The 26,502-nt window shown below is 44.2% G+C and overlaps 1 protein-coding gene across 2 annotated transcripts in view; it reads right to left on the bottom strand.

Annotated features, from left to right (window-relative positions):
* Positions 1-26,502, bottom strand: part of LOC139542909 (zinc finger protein 704-like) — a 189,023-nt gene that overhangs the window by 34,100 nt on the left and 128,421 nt on the right. For both annotated transcript variants that reach the window (XM_071348881.1, XM_071348880.1), the window contains exon 4: positions 24,104-24,345. In XM_071348881.1, the coding sequence (XP_071204982.1) occupies positions 24,104-24,345 (242 nt within the window). The remainder of the gene's footprint in view (positions 1-24,103; positions 24,346-26,502) is intronic.

Here is a 26,502-nt window from a genome sequence, read left to right as displayed (position 1 = left end):
GACCAGTACATAGACTATTAGACAAGCAGAAAAAGACCATTGGACCAGTACATAGACTATTAGACAAGCAGAAAAAAGACCATTGGACCAGTACATAGACTATTAGACAAGCAGAAAAAGACCATTGGACCAGTACATAGACTATTAGACAAGCAGAAAAAGACCATTGGACCAGTACAGACTACTAGACAAGCAGAAAAAGACCATTGGACCAGTACAGACTACTAGACAAGCAGAAAAGGACCATTGGACCAGTACATAGACTATTAGACAAGCAGAAAAAGACCATTGGACCAGTACACAGACTATTAGACAAGCAGAAAAAGACCATTGGACCAGTACAGACTATTAGACAAGCAGAAAAAGACCATTGGACCTGTACAGACTACTAGACAAGCAGAAAAAGACCATTGGACCAGTACAGACTATTAGACAAGCTGAAAAATACCATTGGACCAGTACAGACTACTAGAGAAGCAGAAAAAGACCATTGGACCAGTATAGACTATTAGACAAGCAGAAAAAGACCATTGGACCAGTACAGGCTACTAGACAAGCAGAAAAAGACCATTGGACCAGTACACAGACTATTAGACAAGCAGAAAAAGACCATTGGACCAGTACATAGACTATTAGACAACCATAAAAAGACCATTGGACCAGTACATAGACTATTAGACAAGCAGAAAAAGACCATTGGACCAGTACACAGACTATTAGACAAGCAGAAAAAGACCATTGGACCAGTACACAGACTATTAGACAAGCAGAAAAAGACCATTGGACCAGTACATAGACTATTAGACAAGCTGAAAAAGACCATTGGACCAGTACAGACTATTAGACAAGCTGAAAAAGACCATTGGACCAGTACACAGTCTACTAGACAAGCTGAAAAAGACCATTGGACCAGTACATAGACTATTAGACAAGCAGAAAAAGACCATTGGACCAGTACATAGACTATTAGACAAGCAGAAAAAGACCATTGGACCAGTACATAGACTATTAGACAAGCAGAAAAAGACCATTGGACCAGTACATAGACTATTAGACAAGCAGAAAAAGACCATTGGACCAGTACATAGACTATTAGACAAGCAGAAAAAGACCATTGGACCAGTACATAGACTATTAGACAAGCAGAAAAAAGACCATTGGACCAGTACATAGACTATTAGACAAGCAGAAAAAGACCATTGGACCAGTACATAGACTATTAGACAAGCAGAAAAAGACCATTGGACCAGTACAGACTACTAGACAAGCAGAAAAAGACCATTGGACCAGTACAGACTACTAGACAAGCAGAAAAAGACCATTGGACCAGTACATAGACTATTAGACAAGCAGAAAAAGACCATTGGACCAGTACACAGACTATTAGACAAGCAGAAAAAGACCATTGGACCAGTACAGACTATTAGACAAGCAGAAAAAGACCATTGGACCTGTACAGACTACTAGACAAGCAGAAAAAGACCATTGGACCAGTACAGACTATTAGACAAGCTGAAAAAGACCATTGGACCAGTACAGACTACTAGAGAAGCAGAAAAAGACCATTGGACCAGTATAGACTATTAGACAAGCAGAAAAAGACCATTGGACCAGTACAGGCTACTAGACAAGCAGAAAAAGACCATTGGACCAGTACACAGACTATTAGACAAGCAGAAAAAGACCATTGGACCAGTACATAGACTATTAGACAACCAGAAAAAGACCATTGGACCAGTACATAGACTATTAGACAAGCAGAAAAAGACCATTGGACCAGTACACAGACTATTAGACAAGCAGAAAAAGACCATTGGACCAGTACACAGACTATTAGACAAGCAGAAAAAGACCATTGGACCAGTACATAGACTATTAGACAAGCTGAAAAAGACCATTGGACCAGTACAGACTATTAGACAAGCTGAAAAAGACCATTGGATCAGTACACAGTCTACTAGACAAGCTGAAAAAGACCATTGGACCAGTACATAGACTATTAGACAAGCAGAAAAAGACCATTGGACCAGTACATAGACTATTAGACAAGCAGAAAAAGACCATTGGACCAGTACATAGACTATTAGACAAGCAGAAAAAGACCATTGGACCAGTACATAGACTATTAGACAAGCAGAAAAAGACCATTGGACCAGTACATAGACTATTAGACAAGCAGAAAAAGACCATTGGACCAGTACATAGACTATTAGACAAGCAGAAAAAGACCATTGGACCAGTACATAGACTATTAGACAAGCAGAAAAAGACCATTGGACCAGTACATAGACTATTAGACAAGCAGAAAAAAGACCATTGGACCAGTACATAGACTATTAGACAAGCAGAAAAAGACCATTGGACCAGTACATAGACTATTAGACAAGCAGAAAAAGACCATTGGACCAGTACATAGACTATTAGACAAGCAGAAAAAGACCATTGGACCAGTACATAGACTATTAAACAAGCAGAGAAAGACCATTGGACCAGTACATAGACTATTAGACAAGCAGAAAAAGACCATTGGACCAGTACATAGACTATTAGACAAGCAGAAAAAGACCATTGGACCAGTACAGACTACTAGACAAGCAGAAAAAGACCATTGGACCAGTACAGACTACTAGACAAGCAGAAAAAGACCATTGGACCAGTACATAGACTATTAGACAAGCAGAAAAAGACCATTGGACCAGTACACAGACTATTAGACAAGCAAAAAAAGACCATTGGACCAGTACAGACTATTAGACAAGCAGAAAAAGACCATTGGACCTGTACAGACTACTAGACAAGCAGAAAAAGACCATTGGACCAGTACAGACTATTAGACAAGCAGAAAAAGACCATTGGACCAGTACAGACTACTAGAGAAGCAGAAAAAGACCATTGGACCAGTATAGACTATTAGACAAGCAGAAAAAGACCATTGGACCAGTACAGGCTACTAGACAAGCAGAAAAAGACCATTGGACCAGTACACAGACTATTAGACAAGCAGAAAAAGACCATTGGACCAGTACATAGACTATTAGACAACCAGAAAAAGACCATTGGACCAGTACATAGACTATTAGACAACCAGAAAAAGACCATTGGACCAGTACATAGACTATTAGACAAGCAGAAAAAGACCATTGGACCAGTACACAGACTATTAGACAAGCAGAAAAAGACCATTGGACCAGTACATAGACTATTAGACAAGCTGAAAAAGACCATTGGACCAGTACAGACTATTAGACAAGCTGAAAAAGACCATTGGACCAGTACAGACTATTAGACAAGCTGAAAAAGACCATTGGACCAGTACATAGACTATTAGACAAGCAGAAAAATACCATTGGACCAGTACATAGACTATTAGACAAGCAGAAAAAGACCATTGGACCAGTACATAGACTATTAGACAAGCAGAAAAAGACAATTGGACCAGTACATAGACTATTAGACAAGCAGAAAAAGACCAATGGACCAGTACACAGACTATTAGACAAGCAGAAAAAGACCATTGGACCAGTACATAGACTATTAGACAAGCAGAATAATACCATTGGACCAGTACATAGACTATTAGACAAGCAGAATAATACCATTGGACCAGTACATAGACTATTAGACAAGCAGAAAAAGACCATTGGACCAGTACATAGACTATTAGATAAGCAGAAAAAGACCATTGGACCAGTACATAGACTATTAGACAAGCAGAAAAATACCATTGGACCAGTACATAGACTATTAGACAAGCATAAAAAGACCATTGGACCAGTATATAGACTATTACACATGCAGAAAAAGACTATTGGACCAGTACATAGACTATTAGACAAGCAGAAAAAGACCATTGGACCAGTACATAGACTATTAGACAAGCAGAAAAAGACCATTGGACCAGTACATAGACTATTAGACAAGCAGAAAAAGACCATTGGACCAGTACATAGACTATTAGACAAGCAGAAAAAGACCATTGGACCAGTACAGACTACTAGACAAGCAGAAAAAGACCATTGGACCAGTACAGACTACTAGACAAGCAGAAAAAGACCATTGGACCAGTACATAGACTATTAGACAAGCAGAAAAAGACCATTGGACCAGTACACAGACTATTAGACAAGCAGAAAAAGACCATTGGACCAGTACAGACTATTAGACAAGCAGAAAAAGACCATTGGACCAGTACAGACTATTAGACAAGCAGAAAAAGACCATTGGACCTGTACAGACTACTAGACAAGCAGAAAAAGACCATTGGACCAGTACAGACTATTAGACAAGCAGAAAAAGACAATTGGACCAGTACAGACTACTATACAAGCAGAAAAAGACCATTGGACCAGTACAGACTACTAGAGAAGCAGAAAAAGACCATTGGACCAGTACAGGCTACTAGACAAGCAGAAAAAGGCCATTGGACCAGTACAGGCTACTAGACAAGCAGAAAAATACCATTGGACAAGTACACAGACTACTAGACAAGCAGAAAAAGACCATTGGACCAGTACATAGACTATTAGACAAGCAGAAAAATACCATTGGACCAGTACATAGACTATTAGACAAGCAGAAAAGACCATTGGACCAGTACAGACTATTAGACAAGCAGAAAAAGACCATTGGACCAGTACAGACTATTAGACAAGCAGAAAAAGACCATTGGACCAGTACAGACTATTAGACAAGCAGAAAAAGACCATTGGACCAGTACAGACTACTAGACAAGCAGAAAAAGACCATTGGACCAGTACAGACTATTAGACAAGCAGAAAAAGACCATTGGACCAGTACAGACTATTAGACAAGCAGAAAAAGACCACTGGACCAGTACAGACTATTAGACAAGCAGAAAAAGACCATTGGACCAGTACAGACTACTAGACAAGCAGAAAAAGACCATTGGACCAGTACATAGACTACTAGACAAGCAGAAAAAAACCATTGGACCAGTACACAGACTATTAGACAAGCTGAAAAAGACCATTGGACCAGTACACAGACTATTAGACAAGCTGAAAAAGACCATTGGACCAGTACATACTATTAGACAAGCAGAAAAAGACCATTGGACCAGTACATACTATTAGACAAGCAGAAAAAAACCATTGGACCAGTACATAGACTACTAGACAAGCAGGCCTGGGAAGATAGAAATCGAAGAACAGGTTAGCAAGACAAACACAGAGGTGAAATTCTACATCCCTGTCACCCTGTGTCTCTGTCACTCTGTGTCTCTGTGTCTCTGTGTCTCTGTGTCTCTGTCACTCTGTGTCTCTGTGTCTCTGTCACTCTGTGTCTCTGTATCTCTGTCACTCTGTGTCTCTGTCACTCTGTGTCTCTGTGTCTCTGTCACTCTGTGTCTCTGTGTCTCTGTGTCTCTTTCACTCTGTGTCTCTGTGTCTCTCTCACTCTGTGTCTCTGTCACTCTGTGTCTCTGTGTCTTTTTGTCTCAGATCCCCCTACAGATCTCTCTCTAAAGAAGCATAATGTCATAATCCCTCAATATTTTGTTTGGGGGGGGCAGTGCCCTTGGACAGTGACCCTGATTGAATGTGGTCATGATCTCTACTTTGAGCTTTGACAGACAGACACACATACAGGCGTTCAACCTCTCAACAATAAAAGCAAGTATTTAGGAAGCTGTTAACATCTTCAAATCTGAAAAAGTCAAACCTCAAAATAAGTATTTTAAACCTATATCAATCCCTTCTTTCCTCACATGCAGACTAAGGACATAGACAGAGCTGTGTTTTTCAGACTCTTATTTTCCCAGGCAGCGTGCAGATCTCTGATGTTGGCAGTGGAGGGAGAAATGTGTTGGGACCTGCATCAGTAGTAATGACAGGCAGTGGGCGTAGGCTCTCCACCTTTTAACAGCTTCCAGAAAGGGAGAGACAGACAGAGTGAGTGAGTGAGTGAGTGAGTGAGTGAGTGAGTGAGTGAGTGAGAGAGAGAGAGAGAGAGAGAGAGAGAGAGAGAGAGAGAGAGAGAGAGAGAGAGAGAGAGAGAGTGAGAGAGAGAGAGAGAGATAGAGCGAGAGTGAGAGCGAGAGCGAGAGAGAGAGAAAGAGGAGGGAGAGAGAAACTAAAAGACAAACTATAGAACAGGCTTATCGGCAGCTGATCAAACTAACGCTTTATACAGTCTATATTCTTATGCAATCCATACAATGCATAACACACAACAGCTCTAATGGCACTGGGAAACATAGGAATCTTTTTCAGTGTTTCATAACGGAAAATCTGCGGCGTCTCAACAAACATTGACATATTCCTTAATGCCAAAAGTGTTTTCCTTCCATTGTAACAGTATTACAGTAACACTGTAGTGATTAACACATTCCCTAAGCCTTTTATAGTACATGACTCCTCTACATAGTCAGATACATGTAGGATCTAAATTTGATCACCCTGTTGCAAGATAACTTTCCAGGAAATGTTAAACTTGTAGTTTATTTGAGGTCTAAAAAGGCTTCTGAAGTTGGCAATTTCCACTTTGAAATGTCAGACTTGATTTTCCCTTACAAAAAATGTATCAACCCCTACAAAAATGTCCATTAATTATAATCCACATAATAATTCACATTTCCTGTTGCTGCAGGATTATTTTCCTGCTGTAGCAAACTGGCTCAAATTAAGACCCTACATCTGTAGTACACAACCCCACACAGTCAGATGCCCTGCAGCTACGGGACTACCGAGGCTGCTGCTGTCTGCCAGTCAGGACTTAGCTAGGCAGCTTGTCATGGCCAACTACACTGAACCACCACAGTAAACTGCCTGTTAGGTTTACCCAGGGCAGGTTTATACACAAGGCATCCAAACTGTAATGATTTTATCTACAACCAGCTATTCATTAACAACCACACATGCATGTCAGTGCAAGTCTTATTGAGATGGCCTCCCAAGTCCTTGTATACAGTTGATGGAATTTTTACAGTTTGTCTAGCACTGTGAAATGTTCTGTCACATCTTTACAAGCGAGGCTGAAGAATAAAGGTCAAACATTAAAATAAGACGTTTAATTTAATGGATGACTTGACAAATGAGCACAATCCTTTGGTCCTGTAACTAGGGCTGCGGTGCCATGACATTTCATCAGCCGGTGATTGTCAAGCAAATAACTGTCGGTCTCACGGTAACTGACTGTTTAACTAACATGAACACATTTGGCATCTCCTGGTTTCCACACATTTTAAAAGCCATTTTAAAAAGTATAATAAATCCATGTAGTATAGCCTACACCTTCATAATAAATCCATTATTTATTTTAGTCTAAAGAAGTAAAGTATGAAGAAAATGTAGTCTATTTCTGAAGAAAAGAATAGCATACTTATTTTAGGTCCTGATGTGGCTATGTTAGGTCCTGATGTGACTATGTTATGTCCTGATGTGGCTATGTTAGGTCCTGATGTGGCTATGTTAGGTCCTGATGTGACTATGTTAGGTCCTGATGTGACTATGTTAGGTCCTGATGTGACTATGTTAGGTCATGATGTGACTATGTTAGGTCCTGATGTGGCTATGTTAGGTCCTGATGTGACTATGTTAGGTCCGGATGTGGCTATGTTAGGTCCTGATGTGGCTATGTTAGGTCCTGATGTGGCTATGTTATGTCCTGATGTGGCTATGTTAAGTCCTGATGTGACTATGTTAGGTCCGGATGTGGCTATGTTAGGTCCTGATGTGGCTATGTTAGGTCCTGATGTGACAATGTTAGGTCCTGATGTGGCTATGTTAGATCCAGATGTGGCTATGTTATGTCCTGATGTGACAATGTTAGATCCTGATGTGGCTATGTTAGGTCCTGATGTGGCTATGTTAGGTCCTGATGTGGCTATGTTAAGTCCTGATGTGACTATGTTAGGTCCGGATGTGGCTATGTTAGGTCCTGATGTGGCTATGTTAGGTCCTGATGTGACAATGTTAGGTCCTGATGTGGCTATGTTAGATCCAGATGTGGCTATGTTATGTCCTGATGTGACAATGTTAGATCCTGATGTGGCTATGTTAGGTCCTGATGTGGCTATGTTAGGTCCTGACGTGGCTATGTTAAGTCCTGATGTGACTATGTTAGGTCCGGATGTGGCTATGTTAGGTCCTGATGTGGCTATGTTAGGTCCTGATGTGACTATGTTAGGTCCTGATGTGGCTATGTTAGGTCCTGATGTGGCTATGTTAGGTCCTGATGTGGCTATGTTAGGTCCTGATGTGGCTATGTTAGGTCCGGATGTGGCTATGTTAGGTCCTGATGTGGCTATGTTAGGTCCTGATGTGGCTATGTTAGGTCCTGATGTGGCTATGTTAGGTCCTGATGTGGCTATGTTAGGTCCTGATGTGGCTATGCCAAATGACTGTGGGCTACACTGGTTCATTTAGCAGACAGGATTTGCTTATAATTCCCACAGCCAAGATTTACTTATAATTCCGTGGCATTATTTTATAGTATTTTATAATATGAAAAATACTATTTAACAAAGATATAAAAACAAAAATATAAATATTTCTCCAAACGATTTGAGGGAGTGCGCACATGCGGCTTTTCTGTGTTGAGCGGTTAACAAAGAAATAGTTACTCTTAAACACTTAATTTAGAGTTATTAATATAACTTTAGTTGTTCTACAAATGTTGGGCTATATGTTTTGATTTTTAATACATTGTAAGGCTGCATGACGAGACTCTGATGATGATTTGAAAAAAGTCACTTGAAAGGCATGAGCTCTGCTTTGTGTTTTTGCGCAGTCTGTACACACTACATCAGTCACTCATTCACAATTTGACAAGCACTTGATAATGCCTCGAATTGTACGGTGGTGTCCCCTTTGTGGCCGTAATGCACCCTAAAAAAACCATGCCTTTTGCAGCCCGGAGTGCTGTGTTGTGCCCTTGGCCCTGAGTGTCCGAAGCACCTCTCAGTCACATGGCTCTCCGTCACATGATCGGGTCTTTCTGACAGGCTACAAGTGAAGACAGACACATCGGGGACGCAACTGCGTGTGTCTTTATCCATTTCCGAGGTACATATTGAAGATATTGGAAGAACTGTCCATATTTACTTTTCATCAGCCAACAAGATGAGTAGGTCTAACAAACAGAAAAAGCACCAGCCTGTCAATCTACTATCCCTTGTAGTCTAAAAGTTTACCTATTCTATTCTGTGCGAGAAATAAATAGTCCAAACATAGTCTGGGACAGTTGTGGGATGCAATTGATCGCAAATTAATACAACCACTAACATCAAAAAAACTGGCTGATGTGGCTGATGCAACAGATCAGAACGTTTAACCTTAAAATGTTGATAAACTATTAGGCTATTCCTTCACATTATAAGCGCAGCAAAGCACACATGGCAGTTATTTAACAAGTTATTTGGCCACTTTAGTTGTGATACAAACCTTATTAAAACATATAGGCCTATGGGCTAGGCTACATGAGGTGTGATACAAACCTTATTAAAACATATAGGCCTATGGGCTAGGCTACATGAGGTGTGATATAAACCTTATTAAAACATATAGGCCTATGGGCTAGGCTACATGAGGTGTGATATAAACCTTATTAAAACATATAGGCCTATGGGCTAGGCTACATGAGGTGTGATATAAACCTTGTTAAAACATATAGGCCTATGGGTTAGGCTACATGAGGTGTGCGACTATTATTAGAAAAAGTAGGGGGAAAAAGGCATTGTTTCTTATGCTGGGCATCATTACCAAGTGATAATATTTAATTCACAAGAGACTATTCTTGATTTAATCTTGTCTTTACATACAGTGGGGCAAAAAAGTATTTAGTCAGCCACCAATTGTGCAAGTTCTCCCACTTAAAAAGATGAGAGAGGCCTGTAATTTTCATCATAGGTACACTTCAACTATGACAGACAAAATGAGAAAACAAAATCCAGAAAATCACATTGTAGGATTTTTAATGAATTTATTTGCAAATTATGGTGGAAAATAAGTATTTGGTCAATAACAAAAGTTTATCTCAATACTTTGTTATATACCCTTTGTTGGCAATGACAGAGGTCAAACGTTTTCTGTAAGTCTTCACAAGGTTTTCACACACTGTTGCTGGTATTTTGGCCCATTCCTCCATGCAGATCTCCTCTAGAGCAGTGATGTTTTGGGGCTGTTGCTGGGCAACACGGACTTTCAACTCCCTCCAAACGTTTTCTATGGGGTTGAGATCTGGAGACTGGCTAGGCCACTCCAGGACCTTGAAATGCTTCTTACGAAGCCACTCCTTCGTTGCCCGGGCGGTGTGTTTGGGATCATTGTCATGCTGAAAGACCCAGCCACGTTTCATCTTCAATGCCCTTGCTGATGGAAGGAGGTTTTCACTCAAAATCTCACGATACATGGCCCCATTCATTCTTTCCTTTACACGGATCAGTCGTCCTGGTCCCTTTGCAGAAAAACAGCCCCAAAGCATGATGTTTCCACCCCCATGCTTCACAGTAGGTATGGTGTTCTTTGGATGCAACTCAGCATTCTTTGTCCTCCAAAAACGACGAGTTGAGTTTTTACCAAAAAGTTCTATTTTGGTTTCATCTGACCATATGACATTCTCCCAATCTTCTTCTGGATCATCCAAATGCTCTCTAGCAAACTTCAGACGGGCCTGGACATGTACTGGCTTAAGCAGGGGGACACGTCTGGCACTGCAGGATTTGAGTCCCTGGCGGCGTAGTGTGTTACTGATGGTAGGCTTTGTTACTTTGGTCCCAGCTCTCTGCAGGTCATTCACCCCCCGTGTGGTTCTGGGATTTTTGCTCACCGTTCTTGTGATCATTTTGACCCCACGGGGTGAGATCTTGCGTGGAGCCCCAGATCGAGGGAGATTATCAGTGGTCTTGTATGTCTTCCATTTCCTAATAATTGCTCCCACAGTTGATTTCTTCAAACCAAGCTGCTTACCTATTGCAGATTCAGTCTTCCCAGCCTGGTGCAGGTCTACAATTTTGTTTCTGGTGTCCTTTGACAGCTCTTTGGTCTTGGCCATAGTGGAGTTTGGAGTGTGACTGTTTGAGGTTGTGGACAGGTGTCTTTTATACTGATAACAAGTTCAAACAGGTGCCATTAATACAGGTAACAAGTGGAGGACAGAGGAGACTCTTAAAGAATAAGTTACAGGTCTGTGAGAGCCAGAAATCTTGCTTGTTTGTAGGTGACCAAATACTTATTTTCCACCATAATTTGCAAATAAATTCATTAAAAATCCTACAATGTGATTTTCTGGATTTTGTTTTCTCATTTTGTCTGTCATAGTTGAAGTGTACCTATGATGAAAATTACAGGCCTCTCTCATCTTTTTAAGTGGGAGAACTTGCACAATTGGTGGCTGACTAAATACTTTTTTGCCCCACTGTATACTAAATATATGTGTGACATTTGTTTTGATTTAGAATGGACCATTATCATGCACCTGTATCGAAACAGGGGCAGTGGGGAAAAAAATACATGTTATCTATGCACTTGAATAGCGAATGGAGGACGCTTTTCCCCGTGGTTTATTTTCATGCCAGCCAGGTAGACTACACTCCTGCTGTAAATATACAGTGAGGGAAAAAAGTATTTGATCCCCTGCTGATTTTGTACGTTTGCCCACTGACAAAGAAATGATCAGTCTATAATTTTAATGGTAGGTATATTTGAACAGTGAGAGACAGAATATCAACAAAAAAATCCAGAAAAACGCATGTCAAAAATGTTATGAATTGATTTGCATTTTAATGAGGGAAATAAGTATTTGACCCCTCTGCAAAACATGACTTAGTACTTGGTGGCAAAACCCTTGTTGGCAATCACAGAGGTCAGACGTTTCTTGTAGTTGGCCACCAGGTTTGCACACATCTCAGGAGGGATTTTGTCCCACTCCTCTTTGCAGATCTTCTTCAAGTCATTAAGGTTTCGAGGCTGACGTTTGGCAACTCGAACCTTCAGCTCCCTCCACAGATTTTCTATGGGATTAAGGTCTGGAGACTGGCTAGGCCACTTCAGGACCTTAATGTGCTTCTTCTTGAGCCACTCCTTTGTTGCCTTGGCCGTGTGTTTTGGATCATTGTCATGCTGGAATACCCATCCACGACCCATTTTCAATACCCTGGCTGAGGGAAGGAGGTTTTCACCCAAGATTTGACGGTACATGGCCCCGTCCATCGTCCCTTTGATGCGGTGAAGTTGTCCTGTCCCTTTAGCAGAAAAACACCCCCAAAGCATAATGTTTCCACCTCCATGTTTGACGGTGGGGATGGTTTCTTGGGGTCATAGGCAGCATTCCTCCTCCTCCAAACACGGCAAGTTGGGTTGATGCCAAAGAACTCCATTTTGGTCTCATCTGACCACAACACGTTCACCCAGTTGTCCTCTGAATCATTCAGATGTTCATTGGCAAACTTCAGACGGGCATGTATATGTGCTTACTTGAGCAGGGGGACCTTGCGGGCGCTGCAGGATTTCAGTCCTTCACGGCATAGTGTGTTACCAATTGTTTTCTTGATGACTATGGTCCCAGCTGCCTTGAGATCATTGACAAGATCCTCCTGTGTAGTTCTGGGCTGATTCCTCACCGTTCTCATGATCATTGCAACTCCACGAGGTGAGATCTTGCATGGAGCCCCAGGCTGAGGGAGATTGACAGTTCTTTTGTGTTTCTTCCATTTGCGAATAATCACAGAAACTGTTGTCACCTTCTCACCAAGCTGCTTGGCGATGGTCTTGTAGCCCATTCCAGCCTTGTGTAGGTCTACAATCTTGTCCCTGACATCCTTGGAGAGCTCTTTGGTCTTGGCCATGGTGGAGAGTTTGGAATCTGATTGATTGATTGCTTCTGTGGACAGGTATCTTTTATACAGGTAAGAAACTGAGATTAGGAGCACTCCCTTTAAGAGTGTGCTCCTAATCTCCGTTCGTTACCTGTATGAAAGACACCTGGGAGCCAGAAATCTTTTTGATTGAGAAGGGGTCAAATACTTATTTCCCTCATTAAAATGCAAATCAATTTATAACATTTTTGACATGCATTTTTCTTGATATTTTTGTTGTTATTCTGTCTCTCACTGTTCAAATAAACCTACCATTAAAATTATAGACTGATAATTTCTTTGTCAGTGGGAAAACGTACAAAATCAGCAGGGGATCAAATACTTTTTTCCCTCACTGTAAGCTATGTGCTCAACATTAGGAAAGTTGAGAAATAAATATAATAGGCCTAGCCTATAGAAAGCTGATGGGATCCTCCTCTTTTTATTAGCGGCCATCACTCTGTTTTCTCCTGCATGAAGTGTTTGATTAGATTTCCGAAATACATTTGCATTGATGTCAGAGTGACTAGAGGGACAATAGAGTGCTGAATACCAGGCAGTTAGCAAGTTGGGTAGGCTACTAATGACCAGCAGCAGCAGCATCTGAGCTTGGAGAAGCCTATTTACCGTGACTAAATGATCATGTGGAATTTGACTCCCTTCATGACTCATGACCGCCGGTGTGGCGGTAATACGGTCACCGCAAAAGCCCTACCTGTAACACAGTTTAATCATAATTTGGTTCAAGTGCTTAATAATGGATAGGCTACAACATATTTGTCCTATTCTGGAGATGCTAGTCAATGAGTGCAGTCCCATCTGGAAAACTTCATTCACCATTACTTTTTTCTTTGTTTCCTGTCAGAATATTGCATTTCTATGGCCTGGCCTGCTGCATGCTGTACGAACTTGTGTTTCAGCCGACATGGTCTCTGTTACTTCTGGAGTTGGATCCACACACTCCTATATCAAATCAAATCAAATGTTATTTGTCACATGCATCGAATACAACAGGTGTAGACCTTAACCTATTTACAAGCCATTAACCAACAATGCAGTTTTAAGAAAATAGAGTTTAGAAAAGATGTACTAAATAAAGTACTGTAAAAAATTTAAGTAACACAATAAAATAACAATAATGAGGCTATATACAGGAAGTACCGGTACCGAGTCAACGTGAGGGGGTACAGGTTAGTCGAGGTAATTTGTAGATGTAGGTAGGGGTAAAGTGACTATGCATAGATAATAAAAAGTGAGTAGAGGCAGTGTAAAAACAATGGGGGGTGCCAATGCAAATAATCCGGGTGCCCATTTGATTAATTGTTCAGCAGGCTTGGGGGTAGAAGCTGTTTAGGAGCCTTTTGGACCTAGACTTGGCACTCCAGTATCGCTTGCCGTGCGGTAGCAGAGAGCACAGTCAATGACTTGGGTGACTGGAGTCTTTGACATTTTTTGGGGCCTTCCTCTGACACTGCCTATTATATAAGACCTGGATAGCAGTAAGCTTGGCCCCAGTGATGTACTGGGCTGTACGCACTACCCTCTGTAGCGCCTTACGTCGGATGCTGAGCAGTTGCCATACCAGGCAGTGATGCAACCAGTCAGGATGCTCTCGATGGTGCAGCTGTAGAACTTTTTGAGGATCTGAGGACCCATGCCCAATCTTTTCAGTCTCCTGAGGGGGAATAGGCGTTGTCGTGCCCAATTCACAACTGTCTTAGTGTGTTTGGACCATGATAGTTTGTTAGTGATGTGGACACCAAGGAACTTGAAACTCGACCCGCTCCACTACAGCCCCGTCGATGTGAATGGGCGTGCTCGGCCCTTCTTTTCCTGTAGTCCATGATCATCTCCTTTGTCTTGCTCACATTGAAGGAGAGGTTGTTGTCCTGGCACTAAACTGCCATGTCTCTGACCTCCTCTATATAGAAGATCAGGTGATCAGGCCTACCACCATTGTGTCGTCAGCAAACTTAATGATTGTGTTGGAGTCATGCTTGGTCACGCAGTCGTGGGTGAACAAGGAGAACAGGAGGGGACGCACCCCTGAGGGCACCCACCCCTGAGGGGTCCCCATGTTGAGGATCAGCGTCGCAGATGTGTTGTTGCCTATCCTTACCACCTGAGGGTGGCCCGTCAGGAAGTCCAGGATCCAGTTGCAGAGGGAGATGTTTAGTCCCAGTGTCCTTAGCTTAGTGATGAGCTTTGTGGGCACTATGGTGTTGAACGCTGAGCTGTAGTCAATGAACAGCATTCTCACATAGGTGTTCCTTTTGTCCAGGTGGGAAAGGGCAGTGTGGAGTGTGATTGAGATTGCGTCGTCTGTGAATGTGTTAGGGCGGTTTGCGAATTGGAGTGGGTCTAGGTTTTCCGGGATGATGGTGTTGATGTGAGCCATGACCAGCCTTTCAAAGCACTTCATGGCTACAGACATGAGTGCTACAGGGCGATAGTCATTTAGGCAGTTTACCTTTGGTTTCTTGGGCACAGGGACTATTAAACATGTGGTTAACACAGACTTGGTAAGGGAGAGGTTGGAAATGTCTGTGAAGACACTTGCCAGTTGGTCCGCGCATGCTCTGAGTACACATCGTGGTAATCCGTCTGGCCACGTGCCCTTGTCAATGTTGACACATTTAAAGATCTTGCTCACATCGGCTACGGAGAGCGTGATCACACAGTTACCCGGAACAGCTGGTGCTCTCATGTATGCTTCAGTATTGCTCGCCTCGAGCATAAAAAGCATTTACTCCGTCTGGTAGGCTCATGTCACTGGGAAGCTCGCGGCTGGGTTTCCCTTTATAGTCCGTAATAGTTTGCAAGCCCTGCCACATCCGACGAGCATCAGAGCCTCTGTAGTAGGATAACTTTGACACCTTCTGAAAACAGAAGATACTCTACAGGAATGACGGAGTCCATCCAAATCATCTTGGCTCCTGGACTCTGTCCACACACTTCAAGGCTGCATTGAAACAATGATTGGTAAATGATCCAAGACCAGCTCAGTTAATCCCTACCATTGTGACAATGAGTCGTCATAATGCTGCATCAAATGTACATGATCTTAGGGTCATTGGCAAACACAATGTAAGTAATTTAATTGATGTACCCCTAATTGCACCGAATACATCTGTTTATCCTACAGCTATTGTAAGTAGTAATCATGAGCCTATAAACCAGAGTTACACTGTTAGCACTGAGGCAGTGTGCAATAGTAGGAAGACTACTTTATGCAGCTCACCCTGCACTATCAGCTCCAATGTAAATAACATGAGTAAGTCTACCTCTGATAAGCTTCCCAGTAAATCATTAAAAACAATCAAGCAACCCAGAAAAGTGCTAAAAATACCCATATTAACATATGTAGCCTAAGAAACAAGGTCCATGAAGTCAATAACTTGCTTGTAACAGATGACATTCATATTCTGACTATCTCTAAAACTAACTTAGATAATACATTTGATGATACAGTGGTAGCAATACATCTACCGAAAAGTTATAACATCTACCGAAAAGACCGAAATGCCAACGGAGGCGGTGTTGCGATCTATATACAGAACCACATTCCTGTAAAGCTTAGAGAGGATCTCATGTTAAATACTGTTGAAGTAATATGGCTACAGGTTCATCTGCCTCACCTAAAGCCCATTCTGGTGGGATGCTGCTATAGACCACCAAGTGCTAACAGTCAGTATCTGGATAATATGTGTGAAATGCTTGATAATGTTTGTGATATTAACAGAGAAGTATATTTTCTGGGTGATTTAAATATTGACTGGTTATAATCAAGCTGCCCACTCAGGAAAAAACGTCAAACTGTAACCAGGGCCTGCAACCTGGATCAGGTTGTCAGTCAACCTACCAGGGTAGTTACAAACAGCACAGGAATGAAATCAACATGTATTGATCACATCTTTACTAATGCTGCAGATATTTGCTTTAAAGCAGTATCCAAATCCATAGGATGTAGTGATCATAATATAGTAACCATATCTAGGAAAACCAAAGTTCCCATGGCTGGGCCTAATATAGTGTATAAGAGGTCATACAATAAGTTTTGTAGTGATTCCTATGTTGATGATGTAAAGAATATTTGCTAGTCTGTGGTGTGTAATGAGGAGCAACCAGACGCTGCACTTGACGCATTTATGAAACTACTTATTCCAGTTACTAATAAACACGCACCCAATAAGAAAATGACTGTAAACTGACTGACTGACTGTAAACACTGTTAAATCCCCTTGGATTGATGAGGAATTAAATAATTGTATTGTTGAGAGGGATGAGGCAAAAGGTATGGCAATTAAGTCTGGCAGCCCAACTGATTGGCAAACGTACTGCAAATTAAGAAATCATGTGACTAAACTAAATAAAAAGAAACTACACTATCAAACAAAGATAAATTATATAAAGAATGATAGTAAAAAGCTTTGGGGCACCTTCAATGAAATTGTGGGGAAAAAAGCCATCTCGGCTCCTTCATTCATTGAATCAGATGGCACATTCATCACAAAGCCCACTGATATTGCAAACTTGTCACGATCGTTGTAATGAGCGGACCAAGGCGCAGTGTGATTGATTGATCTTTATTTCGGTGAAACTTTGCACAAAAACAATAAACCAATAACGAAACGTGAAGAAGTGGTGCACATGCACAAACACAAAACAATATCCCACAAACACAGGTGGGAAAAATGGCAAGTTAAATATGATCCCCAATTAGAGGCAACGATTACCAGCTGCCTCTAATTGGCAACCTTACAAAACACCAACATAGAATTTTTTAAACTAGAACACCCCCTAGTCACGCCCTGACCTACTACACCATAGAGAAACAAGGGCTCTCTATGGTCAGGGCGTGACAGTACCCCCCCAAAGGTGCGGACTCCGGCCGCAAAACCTGAAACCAAATGGGGGGGGGGGGTTAGAGGGGGTGACTAGTGTCGGTGGCGGCTCCGGTGCAGGTCGTAGCCCCTCCCCGGCGCAGAGGAGGGCTCCGGCCCTGGGTTGGACGCCGTGCCTGGACTGGGCACCAGCGCAGAGGAAGGTTCCGACCATGGCGCCGGGCTGAACGGCGTGCCTGGACTGGTACCGGCGCAGAGGGCTCCGGCCCTGGAGCTGAGTTGGACACCGTGTCTGGACTGGGCATCGGCGCTGAAGAAGGCTCCGGCCATGGAGCTGGGCTGACCGCCATGCCTGGACTGGGCACCGGCGCAAAGGAAGGCTCCAGCCTTGAAGCGGGACTGGACACCGGCGCAGAGGAAGGCTCCGGCCATGGAGCTGGGCTGGTCGCCGTGCCTGGACTGGGCACCGGCGCAGAGGAAGGCTTCTGCCCTGGAGCGGGACCTGACACCGTGCCTGGACTGGGCACTGGCACAGAGGAAGGCTCCTGCCCTGGAGCGAGACTGGACATCGTGCTTGGACTGGGCATCGGCGCAGAGGAAGGCTCCGGCCATGGAGCTGGACTGGACGCCATGCCAGGACTGGGCATCGGCGCAGAGGAAGGCTCTGGCCCTGGAGCGGGACTGGACACCGTGCCTGGACTGGGCATTGGCGCAGAGGAAGGCTTCTGCCCTGGAGCGGGACCTGACACCGTGCCTGGACTGGGCACTGGCGCAGAGGAAGGCTCTGGCCCTGGAGCGGGACTGGACACCGTGCCTGGACTGGGCACCGGCGCAGAGGAAGGCTTCTGCCCTGGAGCGGGACCTGACACCGTGCCTGGACTGGGCACTGGCGCAGAGGAAGGCTCTGGCCATGGAGCTGGACTGGACGCCATGCCAGGGCTGGGCATCGGCGCAGAGGAAGGCTCTGGCCCTGGAGCGGGACTGGACACCGTGCCTGGACTGGGCATTGGCGCAGAGGAAGGCTCCTGCCCTGGAGCAGGACTGGACGCCTTGCCTGGAAGCTCCGGACCGTTGACCGTCGCTGGAGGTTCCGGACCGTTGACCGTCGCTGGAGGTTCCGAACTGTGGACCGCCGCGGGAGGTTCCGGACCGTGAACCGTCACTAGAGGTTCCGGACTGTGGACCGTCGCTGGAGGTTCCGGACTGTGAACCGTCACCGGAAGCTCTGGACTGTGAACCGTCACCGGAAGCTCTGGACTGTTAATGCGCACCGGAGGCCTAGTGCGTGAAGCCGGCACAGGTGGTACCGGACTGGTGACACGCACTTCAGGGCTAGTGCTGGGAGCTGGCACAGGACGTACCGGACTGGGGAGGCGCACTGGAGACAAGGTGCGTGGAGCCGGCACAGGGTGTACCAGACTGGAAGCTCTGGACTGTTAATGCGCACCGGAGGCCTAGTGCGTGAAGCCGGCACAGGTGGTACCGGACTGGTAACACGCTCTTCAGGACCAATGCGGTGCCGAACACACCAAACCAACATCTCTCTCCTCTCTCTCTCTCCCAACTTCTCCATCGCCTCCCTGACGGTCTCTGGCTCTTCAGGGTGAGTGCAGGGAGCAGGCACAGGACGTACCGGGCTGGGGAGGAGCATTGGTGGCCTGGTGCGTGGAGCCGGCACAGGTGGTACCGGCCTGGTGACACGCACTTCAGGAAGGGTACGGAGAGCTGGCACAGGACTCACCAGACTGCTGACAGGCTCTTCAGGTCGGATGCCGTGCAGAACACACCTACATAACATTTCTCACATCGCTCTCTCTCCCAACTTCTCCATCGCCTCCCTGACGGTCTCTGGCTTCTCAGGGTGAGTACGGGAAGCTGGCACAGATGGCACCGGACTGATGACCCGCTCTTCCACTCTCCGTTGCTCCGCCGACCACCCCTTGTGCCCCCCACAAAAAAATATTGGGGTTGTCCTTGGGCTTTCTGTGGCCGCGAACCCTGGCATCGTCGCTGTCCTCCATTATTACCTTCCATCTGCCGCCAAAGAAGGGTTTCGCATCCACCCATCACTTCTTCCCATGTCCAAAACTCCTTTACCTCCGTCACACGCTGCTTGGTCCTTTGTGTGTGGGATATTCTGTCACGATCGTCGTAATGAGCGGACCAAGGCGCAGCGTGATTGAAGTTCCACATCTTTATTTCGGTGAAAATTTAAATAAAAACAATAAACCAATAACGACACAAAACAATATCCCACAAACACAGGTGGGAAAAATGACTACTTAAAAATTATCCCCAATTAGAGGCAACGATTACCAGCTGCCTCTAATTGGGAACCATATAAAACACCAACATAGAACATTTTAACTAGAACACCCCCCTAGTCACGCCCTGACCTACTACACCATAGAGAAACAAGGGCTTTCTATGGTCAGAGCGTGACAAAACTACTTTAATGACTTCTTCATTGGCAAGATAAGCAAACTTAGGGATGACATGCCAGCAACAAACACTGACACTACACATCCAAGTATATCAGACCAATTTATGAAAGACAAGAACTGTACTTTTGAATTCCGTAAAGTCAGTGTGGAAGAGGTGAAAGAATTATTGTTGTCTATCAACAATGACAAGCCACCGGGGTCTGACAATCTAGATGGAAAATTACTGAGGATAATAGCAGACGATATTGCCACTCTTATTTGCCACATCTTCAATTAAAGCCTACCAGAGAGTGTGTGCCCTCAGACCTGGAGGGAAGCTAAAGTCATTCCGCTACCCAAGAATAGTAAAGCCCCCTTTACTGGCTCAAATAGCCGACCAATCAGCCTGTTACCAACCCTTAGTGAACTTCTGGGAACTTTGACTTGATACAATGCTATTTCACAGTAAACAGATTGACAACAGCATTTCAGCATGCTTATAGGGAAAGACACTCAACAAGCACAGCACTTACACAAATGACTGATGATTGGCTGAGAGAAATTTATGATAAAATGATTCAGTGCAGCTTTTGACATTATAGATCATAGTCTGCTGCTGGAAAAATTTACAGTTGAAGTCGGAAGTTTACATACACCTTAGCCAAATACATTCAAACTCAGTTTTTCACAATTTCTGACATTTAATCCTAGTAAAGATTCCCTGTCTTAGGTCAGTTAGGATCACCACTTTATTTTAAGAATGTGAAATGTCAGAATAATAGTGGAGAAAATGATTTATTTCAGCTTTTATTTCTTTCATCACATACCCAGTGGGTCAGAAGTTTACATACACTCAATTAGTATTTGGTAGCATTGCCTTTAAATTGTTTAACTTGGGTCAAACTTTTCGGGTAGCCTTCCACAAGCTTCCCACAATAAGTTGGGTGAATTTTAACCCATTCCTCCTGACAGAGCTGGTGTAACTGAGTCAGGTTTGTAGGCCTCCTTGCTCGCACACGCTTTTTCATTTCTGCCCACACATTTTCTATAGGATTGAGGTCAGGGCTTTGTGATGGCCACTCCAATACCTTGACTTTGTTGTCCTTAAGCCATTTTGCCACAATTTGGAAGTATGCTTGGGGTCACTGTCGATTTGGAAGACCCATTTGTGACCAAGCTTTAACTTCCTGACTGATGTCTTGAGATGTTGCTTCAAGATACATGATTTTCCTTTCCTCATGATGCCATCTATTTTGTGAAGTGCACCAGTCCCTCCTGCAGCAAAGCAGCCCCACAACATGATGCTGCCACCCCCGTGCTTCACGGTTCGGATGGTGTTCTTCGGCTTGCAAGCATACCCCTTTATCCTCCAAACATAACAATGGTAATTATGGCCAAACAGTTCTATTTTTGTTTCATTAGACCAGAGGACATTTCTCCAAAAAGTACGATCTTTGTCCCCATGTGAGGTTGCAAACCGTAGTCTGGCTTTTTTATGGCGTTTGCAGCAGTGGCTTCTCCCTTGCTGAGTGGCCTTTCAGGTTATGTCGATATAGGACTCATTTTACTGTGGATATAGATACTTTTGTACCTGTTTCCTCCAGAATCCTTTGGTCCTTTGCTATTGTTCTGGGATTGATTTGCACTTTTCGCACCAAAGTACGTTCATCTGTAGGAGACAGAACGCATCTCCTTCCTGAGCGGTATGACAGCTGTGTGGTCCCATGGTGTTTCAACTTGCTTACTATTGTTTGTACAGATGAAAGTGGTACCTTCAGGCATTTGGAAATTGTTCCCAAGGATGGACCAGTCTTTTGGAGATCTACAATTTTTTTCTTTGGTCTTGGCTGATTTCTTTTGATTTTCCGATGATGTCAAGCAAAGAGGCACTGAGTTTGAAGGTAGGCCTTGAAATACATCCACAGGTACACCTCCAATTGACTCAAATGATGTCAATTAGCCTATCAGAAGCTTCTAAAGCCATGACATCATTTTCTGGAATTTTCCAAGCTGTTTAAAGGCACAGTCAACTTAGTGTATGTAAACTTCTGACCCACTGGAATTGTGATACAGTGAATTATAAGTGAAATAATCTGTCTGTAAACAATTGTTACTTGTGTCATGCACAAAGTAGATGTCCTAACCGACCTGCTAAAACTATAGTTTGTTAACAAGAACTGATGTAAACTTCAGACTTCAACTGCATGTGTTATGGCTTTACACCCCCTGCTATAATGTGTATAAAGAGTTACTTGTCTAACAGAACACAGAGGGTGTTCTTTAATGGAAGCCTATCAAATATAATCCAGTTAGAATCAGGAATATATATGAGCCCCTCCAATCTATGAGCCCCTCCAGTCTCCACAACTACATATGAGCCCCTCCAAATTCCACTCCTATATATGAGCCCCTCCAGTCTCCACAACTACATATGAGCCCCTCCAAATTCCACTCCTATATATGAGCCCCTCCAGTCTCCACAACTACATATGAGCCCCTCCAAATTCCACTCCTATATATGAGCCCCTCCAGTCTCCACAACTACATATGAGCCCCTCCAAATTCCACTCCTATATATGAGCCCCTCCAGTCTCCACTCCTATATATGAGCCCGTCCAGTCTGCACTCCTATATATGAGCCCCTCCAATCTATGAGCCCCTCCAGTCTCCACAACTACATATGAGCCCCTCCAGTCTCCACTCCTATATATGAGCCCCTCCAGTCTCCACAACTACATATGAGCCCCTCCAAATTCCACTCCTATATATGAGCCCCTCCAGTCTCCACTCCTATATATGAGCCCCTCCAGTCTCCACTCCTATATATGAGCCCCTCCAGTCTCCACAACTACATATGAGCCCCTCCAAACTCCACTCCTATATATGAGCCCCTCCAGTCTCCACAACTACATATGAGCCCCTCCAAACTCCACTCCTATATATGAGCCCCTCCAGTCTCCACAACTACATATGAGCCCCTCCAAATTCCACTCCTATATATGAGCCCCTCCAGTCTCCAGTCCTATATATGAGCCCCTCCAGTCTCCACAACTACATATGAGCCCCTCCAAACTCCACTCCTATATATGAGCCCCTCCAGTCTCCACTCCTACATATGAGCCCCTCCAAACTCCACTCCTATATATGAGCCCCTCCAGTCTCCACTCCTATATATGAGCCCGTCCAGTCTGCACTCCTATATATGAGCCCCTCCAGTCTCCACTCCTATATATGAGCCCCTCCAGTCTCCACTCCTATATCTGTCACAGTGGAGTAATGAGATTCTTCTCTCAGCTACCTACAGCTGAAGCCTCATATTCTCTCCTTTTAGTCCTTCCCTACTTCCCTCCTCCTTTCCTCCTCCATCCCAAAACTCTTCTTATTCCCCCTCTTCTCTCTTCTCTCTTCCCCCATCCCAAATCTCTTTTTACACCCAGTCCTTCCTTTCTAAACTCTCTTTTTACAAACCTCCTCCCCTTTCCCCCTTCTAACTCCCCTCTTCCTCTCGGAGGTGGGTGAGGGGGCTAATGGCTCTTCTTGATACTGAAACCACATTTACGTCATGGACTGTTTCCACCGCATGAAAAGACAAGGGAAGAAAATGGAGAGCGAGAGGGAAAGAGAGAGTGAGAACACACTGTATTACGCTCAGAGGCGTTAAGATTGACAGGCCTTATCTCAGGGCCAAACTTGTGTCACAGGATCCTAACGTTGGTTTCAGAGGCCCCAGACACTACTCTGAGTTAGGAATATTACACACCAGGGCAAGGGTTCCTAAATCCATGGGAGCAACTGTTGGCCAATGGACAATTTCTACTGGGTCGCAGCTTAGGTTTGGCTGTGGCTACAAATATTATTCTCATCTGGAGAGTCCCAAGAACCAAGTAACTGGACTGAATAAATCAAATAGCTGTGATCTATGAACTCCTTGGAGATCAGGAGATGAGTAAGGAAAGATATTCAGAAGCATTGAGACGAAACCTCATTACAACCCCCCGACCCCGACCCCTGACCCCGAGTTGTACCTTTCGCTTCCGGGGTATGGGGTCCACAAACGGAAAATGAGTGCTCTCTGTGACGTCCTCGATGACGTCATCACCCTGGGAGGGGAGCAGGAAGCTCTTGCTGGCATCGTTGGAGAGGGGTGGGGATGGCGTGGAGGGCACTGATTGGTCGCTGGTGTCCCAGCTCCAGTTGCCACTGGTGGAGCTGCTGTAGCTGGTCGACAGCGCCTCCTTCCACCCCCTAGCCGACTCCGGAACTGCAGCTGGAGACAGCGAAGGGCCGGTCAGTACCATGCTATCATAGCCAAGGAGGAAGCCAATCTGAGAATTTAGTTTTAATTCACTTATTACTCTAAAAACCTTGTCACAAAATGTGTTTTGCATTGCCTTGTGCTGAAACATAATGAAAAATAAGAGGTAGAGCCTCTCAGCAGGATGAGGTGTGTGTTGGGGATTTTATTAACTCATATGAATCAATGACTGACTGGTCCATGGGGGCCAGTGTAGATGAGAAGGATCCTACAGAGAATAGAGTCATAGGAGTGTTGTCTTAGGGAAGATTAACCTCTTATCCCTCAAAGACATTGAGAGTTAAGCACAACAGCACAACAATGAAACCAGGGGAAAGAAAATAAGATATTGGAGGGAAAACAGGTACAGTTGAATTATGTACTGTATGAATAGAGATTGATGAAATTTCTGATGTATCATGAAAAATGTATACAGCTTTGGCCTTTCTCCCCACATACAGCACAGTATACCCTCCCAGCACCTAATACAGTGCATTCGGAAATTGTTCAGACCCCTTCACCTTTTCCACAATCCACAACCTTATTCAAAAATGTATTAAATTGTTTTTCCCCCCTCATCAATCTACAAACAATACCCCATAATGACAAAGCAAAAACTCTTTTTTTGGGACATTTTTCAAATGTATTACAAATAAAAACTGTAATATCACATTTACACAAGTATTCAGACCCTTTACTCAGTACTTTGTTGAAGTACCTTTGGCAGCGATTGCAGCCTCGAGTCTTCTTGGGTAAGACTCTACAAGCTTGGCACACATGAATTTGGGGAGTTTCTCCCATTCTTCTCTGCAGGTCCTCTCAAGCTCTGTCAGGTTGGATGGGGAGCGTCGCTGCACAGCTATTTTCAGATCTCTCCAATGATGTTCGATCGGGTTCAAGTCCGGGCTCTGGCTGAGCGACTCAAGGACATTCAGAGACTTGTCCCGAAGCCACTCCTGCATTGTCTTGGCTGTGCTTAGGGTCGTTGTCCTGTTGGAAAGTGAACCTTCACCCCAGTCTGATGTCCTGAGCGCTCTGGTGCAGATTTTCATCAATGATCTCTGTACTTTGCTCAGTTCATCTTTCCCTCAATCCCGACAAGTCTCCCAGTCCCTGCCGCTGAAAAACATCCCAACAGCATGATGCTGCCACCACCATGCTTCACTGTAGGGATGGTGCCAGGTTTCCTCCAGACGTGACACTTGGTATTCAGGCAAAAGACTTCAATCTTGGTTTCATCATACCAGACAATCTTGCTTCTCATGGTCTGAGAGTCCTTCAGGTGCCTTTTGGCAAACTCCAAGTGGGCTGTCATGTGCCTTTTACTGAGGAGTGGCTTCCGTCTGGCCACTCCACCATAAAGGCCTGATTGGTGGAGTGCTGCAGAGATGTTATTCTAGAAGGTTCTCCCATCTCCACAGAGGAACCCTGGAGCATCGGGTTCTTAGTCACCTACCTGACCAAGGCCCTTCTCCCCCGATAGCTCAATTTGGCTGGGCGGCCACCTCTAGGAAGAGTGTTGGTGGTTCCAAACTTCTTCCATTTAAGAATGATGGAGGCCACTGTGTTCTTGGGGACTTTCAATGCTGCAGAAATTGTTTGGTACACATCCCCAGATCTGTGCCTCGACACCATCCTGTCTCGGAGCTCTACGGACATTTCCTTTGACCTCATGGCTTGGTTTTTATCTCTGACATGCGCTGTCAACTGTGGGACCTTGTATAGACAGGTGTGTGCCTTTCCAAATCATGTTCAGTCAATTGAATTTACCACAGGTGGACTCCAATCAAGTTGTAGAAACATCTCAAGGAAGATCAATGGAAACTGTCACGAATCCCGCCGAAGATGGTGCCTCTTCCTGTTCGGGCGGCGCTCGGCGGTCGTCGTCACCGGCCTACTAGCTGCCATCGATTCTCTTCTTTTTGTTTCTGTTAGTTTGGGCTGATTGGGTGCACCTGTTTTGAGTTTAGTTTTGTGGGTAGGCTATTTAAGGGCAGTAGGCCCGCTGGCTGTTGTGCGGGCTTGTTCTCTGTTATTTGGTGTTGGATTTTATGTGGATTCTATATTTTCCGGACAGTTTAGTCCTGTGTGTTTGGACTGGTATTTTCATGCGCCCGTGTGTTTGGGCAT

Source organism: Salvelinus alpinus, chromosome 17 (assembly GCF_045679555.1).
Source record: "Salvelinus alpinus chromosome 17, SLU_Salpinus.1, whole genome shotgun sequence".
Classification (NCBI taxonomy): domain Eukaryota; kingdom Metazoa; phylum Chordata; class Actinopteri; order Salmoniformes; family Salmonidae; genus Salvelinus; species Salvelinus alpinus.
The sequence above is the reverse complement of the archived record's forward strand: the minus strand, read 5'-3'. Positions and strand labels throughout refer to the sequence as shown.